Source organism: Armigeres subalbatus, chromosome 3 (assembly GCF_024139115.2).
Source record: "Armigeres subalbatus isolate Guangzhou_Male chromosome 3, GZ_Asu_2, whole genome shotgun sequence".
Classification (NCBI taxonomy): Eukaryota; Metazoa; Arthropoda; class Insecta; order Diptera; family Culicidae; genus Armigeres; species Armigeres subalbatus.
In genome coordinates this window covers 1,544,369-1,549,249 of record NC_085141.1, presented here as the reverse complement: position 1 = coordinate 1,549,249, position 4,881 = coordinate 1,544,369, and the positions used below count along the sequence as shown (strand labels likewise).

General features: G+C 39.1%; 1 protein-coding gene across 1 annotated transcript; it reads left to right on the top strand.

Moving 5' to 3' along the window:
• Positions 1 to 202: 202 nt before the first annotated feature.
• Positions 203 to 4,547, top strand: LOC134221417 (uncharacterized). Its single transcript, XM_062700608.1, has 2 exons — positions 203 to 405; positions 4,364 to 4,547. Exons 1-2 carry the CDS (start codon positions 203 to 205, stop codon positions 4,545 to 4,547), a joined length of 387 nt encoding a protein of 128 aa, XP_062556592.1.
• The last annotated feature ends 334 nt before the right edge of the window (positions 4,548 to 4,881 follow it).

The following is a 4,881-nucleotide window of genomic DNA, read 5'->3' as shown; positions in this document are numbered from 1 at the left end:
GCTTAAGGCGTACTTATACTAACATAGGATACCACAATGTCATTCCTCCTTCAGTAATAATTTGACTTCCAATAAAGATAGGTAGTTTTTTTAAAAGAAAAGTCAAGTCCACTTTATTCAGGAAGTAATCCAGATATAACAATTGGCGACGAGGACTCAAGAATCGGAAGCAGTGGCAGATCTTCAGGAAGCAATTCTTCAAATGGCCGAGCTCCTACAGAAGCTAGCGCAGCCGACACCAGCACCTAGCAACCCGGAGCAAACAATCGAAGCCTTAGCAACGAACACCTTCGAGAAGTGGTTCAGCCGTTACGAAGATATTTTCGATTCCGACGTCAGGAACTTGGAAGACGCCGCCAAGGTCCGACTGCTGCTGCGAAAGTTGGATACACCGGCATATACTCGGTATGTCAACTTTATCTTGCCGAAGCTGTCAAAAGACGTGAATTTTACCGACACTCAAAACCCTCAAGAAAATTTTCGGAGCGCAAATGTCCATATTCAGCAAACGGTACCAGTGTCTGCAGCTAGTGGAAACGGAAGCAGAGGACATAATCAATTACGCTGGCAAAGTCAACCGTGCTTGCGAGGATTTTACTTCAAAAACATGAAAATTGATCAATTCAAATGCTTGGTGTTTGTCTGTGATCTCAAAGGTCATGGCTACGCGGACATTAGAGCAAGACTGCTCTTCAGAATCGAAAAAAAAGCTGAAGGGTTATGTACAAGACACGACCGCCCAACGTAAACTACGTAGAATAGTTTGGTGCATTGAGGAATGTAGTCATATTTTAAGATAATTCATTCGATTACTATATGTCACTGGTTTAGAACAAAATTACCATAACTTAAAATATAAAAAAATGTTGGATACCGTAGTCATGGGTGACGTCCGAGCCCTCACCGACAGTCTGGAGGTCGGATAACAAAATCGTTCAAAAAGGTCACTTATAATTCAGTTTTATTGTTCTCAGATACATTAAATCTATTCTTCAAGCATTCTATGTAGTTGAAACAATGACCCATTCTCATCTTAGATCCGGGAGCTAGAAAGTAATAGTTCTGTTGTAACCTATAGCCCGTTTCAATAAAGTATGCGTTCCGAAGCTATAGCCGTATACAATAAGCCCCGCATGATTGTACCCTCAGAGCCTCAGAGTATCTGAAGTGCATTCAAACTTCCTGAATTAAAATTGAATTCTTTTGATTTTGGCGCATATTTAATAATAAAAATATAATTACCAATTTGCAGTTTATCATAAAATGGCTTACCATGCTCCTAAGTTATCTTTGAATTGAACATGTTTGTTCATTTGCATTGCGATTATCGCATTATGACATTGCATTGTCGTTGCTAACAATCGATCATCCTATCCTTGCACAAACATTCGCTTTATGTATATCACCGACTAGTCACTGCTCTGGCCCTACTTTTTGTGGCAAACTGGTGCGAAGCACCGCACAAAAAGAAGAGCCCAAAAACCAACTACACTGAACGACGGCCGAATGAGACTCACGTTGCGAACGGGAAAAAGAGGTGCTGCCAAAATGGTTCAATACCCTACTTTAACGTTGATAATCAAATGTTTCAATATAACTGGAAAATTGGTGGAGAGTTTCCGAGTCGATTGATATATAAATCTCAAAAATCCATCGAAAGATGAATGCGCTATTAACGTTCAAAATCTTACATGATTTCGTGACGGTCTCGGATTTGAAAATTTTCATTTGTCACCCTGTATCCGAGTCTTCCCCTTAGACGTAGTTTACGTCAAAACGAGGTAGCATGGACACCCGTCACTCTTCAAACCCTGATCGACGACTATCAACGGCTCGTCAATCTTCAAGCAGACACTTCCATGATCGAGCGTCAATCATTCTTGAAATCAACGGTGCACGCACTTCAAGAGAAGAATGACAGGGGAATCCACCGTCAGAAACAGCCATCGAAGACGGAAAGTAAAACTCCCCGCTCCCCTTGCTGGCAATGTGGACAAATGCGCTGTGCACTAGCCAACACCTTAAATAATGAACATCAGAACGGGCTTGGTGGTCATATAGCTACCGCTTCTGCCTCATACGCTTGAACTGGAAATGGGCTTTCATACCGTTTCTATCTTCTATCCCCTATAACTACAACTTGATTAGTTCTAGCAGGTAACTGTTAGAATTCGAAATGAGCGAAAAAGTTCGTTTCGGCATCCAATTATAGAATACTAGGGTAAAATGCCCAATAGTGGACCCCCTAGTAGCGGAATTTTGCTCTTCCTGTCATAAGGAGTAGAAATTTTCAACATATTAATTCTGCTTGATATCGAACAACAAGCTCTGCATCTTCTCTTCTCGATACATACATAAAACACCCAGATACACGACGTTATTCGTCAAAATCAACATTTTAAAGTCTAACTGAATTCGCCCTATAGTAGACCCCTTGGGGGTCCATAATAGGAAATTGCTTCCCTATAGTCGCCACTTCATTTGATTTTCATGTCCCGTTTCGGGACGTTCTTCTTCCCTATTATGGACCCCCCAAAATATTCCTATAATGGACACTCTCGTGTTTATTTTTTATAGAATTGTAAAAAATCATCTAATTTCACTTTCCATAGCATTTCCAATACATGTAATCAAACCATAGGACTGTAAGGTAGGTTCTCCCGATGGAATTTCATAGGAAAATGTTGACATTGTGCTGTAATAATGCAAAAATGGCTGGAGGGTCCACTATTGGTTAGGGGTCCACTATTGGGCACTTTACCCTACACTGTCGGATCTACACGGTAGCATGCAAGTACCCATTAATGGGTATTTTCGTACCCATTTCAAACAAAAGCGGCATAACTCATTTAATGGGTAAATCGCATTTACTCATTAATGAGTACGTGCTCCGAACTTCAAAAAATGGGTTTTTATGACTCTTGAATATTCTTTAGGAAAAGGGTAAAATATCCACATTTTATCAAAACGAAAGGATTGAGGTTAGAATAAATAAGATTGAATCCAAATGAAATATTTACTTTGTGAAGTAATTTTAAAACGCATGAAAATGTTCATTTTTTATTTATATCTTAATTTCGAAAATCAACAAATGGATAACTTATATTCTATGTATTCAAGTGCTCAACCTCCTTGTTGCTTTTCTCAAACCAATCCGGTTCGGAGGCTTCGATTCAGACCACCTTTAACTGTTTCTACTGGTACATGTTGTTAGGCCACCTGGATGATGCCCCTGCTGTGACCATCCTTCGACGATGAGACTGGCCATTCTGATGTGGTCTCGGATCCGGAATTAATTTTTGTATGCACTGCGGTACTCGATTCACTTTCATTGCTGCCTCGATTGTTACTGTCGGATCGGGAATAAACGGAATTCAAACCACGATGCTTTTTTTTCGCTCGTCATCCCGTTTGTAACGTAGGGGTGATGGTCAGTGACTCTAGGCTACGGCTGTAGGCCATTATTTAGCGGAAACTTTTTCACTGGAAAACAGATTTTCATTTATTGACTTCACTTGAGTATGACTTGTTTTCTTCGTTCGCGCGAAGATTCGCAGCCAAAATTACAATCAATTTAACTTACCTCATACTTTAGAATCTTTTTTATCGTGGTGACCAGTTTTTCTCGACTCGTCATTCAAACAGAATTAAATTCTCAACTTTAAAAATAAAAATAGAAAAGTGGCGACTGCACTCGTCAAATATTCGTAAAGCGTCTAATTTACCCATCTAACCTTTTGAAACAGATACTTGTTGATGGGGAAAAAATACTCTTTTTTTAGTATGAAAAAAATACCCATTTTATGACATCTCAGTATAATTTCAAAAAATGGGTGAATTTGCCTCCTTTAATGGGTATTCCAAAACTTCCGTGTATACACCCAACCATACCTCGCTATAAAACCATACCTTGTGTTACATTTACTTTGATTACAGACGTCAAGTTATTTTGGCGTACCTTTGTAATGTAAAACATTGAACTAATAAATTCTCATTCGCTGTTAGTACTCTGAACGGTAAAACGTGTTTTTCTTTATTCGCTCCGGTTCTCGAAAGTTCTTTGTCCCGCGTGTTATAACCTACTGCGCCGGTCTTTAGGTTATGGGCCCAGCGATGGATGATAAAATAAAATCGTTCCCTTCGATGGAGTAGGATTCCATAACTGGAAATTCCGCGTCGAAACCATGCTAGACGTACATGATTTGCTGGAATGTGTGGATCATGATTTGGACGAAATTGCGTCGCTCCAACATGTGGCTGGTGATTCGGCGGAAGTGCGTGCGGATAAAAGGAAGAAGATTGATCAAAGAAAATTGAAAGACAAACGGTGTAAATCAATTATTGTGCAATCAATCGCGGACAGTCAGCTCGAGCTGATCAAAGAGTGTGACACGCCGAAGGAAATTTGGGAAACGTTGAAAAACGTTTTCGAGCGAAAAGGTGTTGCCGGTCAGCTATACGTCAGGAAACAGCTTCTCACAATGCGTTATGTGGAGGGAGCTGCCCGAATAAAAAATATGATACAAAAACTATTTAACGTAATGTGACATTACTATTGTAAACAATAAATTCACAATAATTTGTAATGTTGACACAACCATATAATCACAATTCAATGTATTGTTATCAACCATTCAATGAACTGTAATTGAAGTTTTCGTAATAGAATATACGGGTGGTTAAGCATCGTAACAATTCAAAATTTAACATTTTTCCATACATTTGAATTCGCAAAACAATAGATTATGATGTTTTTGTATTGTGTGAAACATTTCAGGATGAAGGAATTTTTTTCCCAGTGTACAAATCGAAGTCGGTAAAGTAGAACAAAAAGTAGGTTTCGCCAAAAATAACAATTTGACATGTTTATGTTCCGTTTTT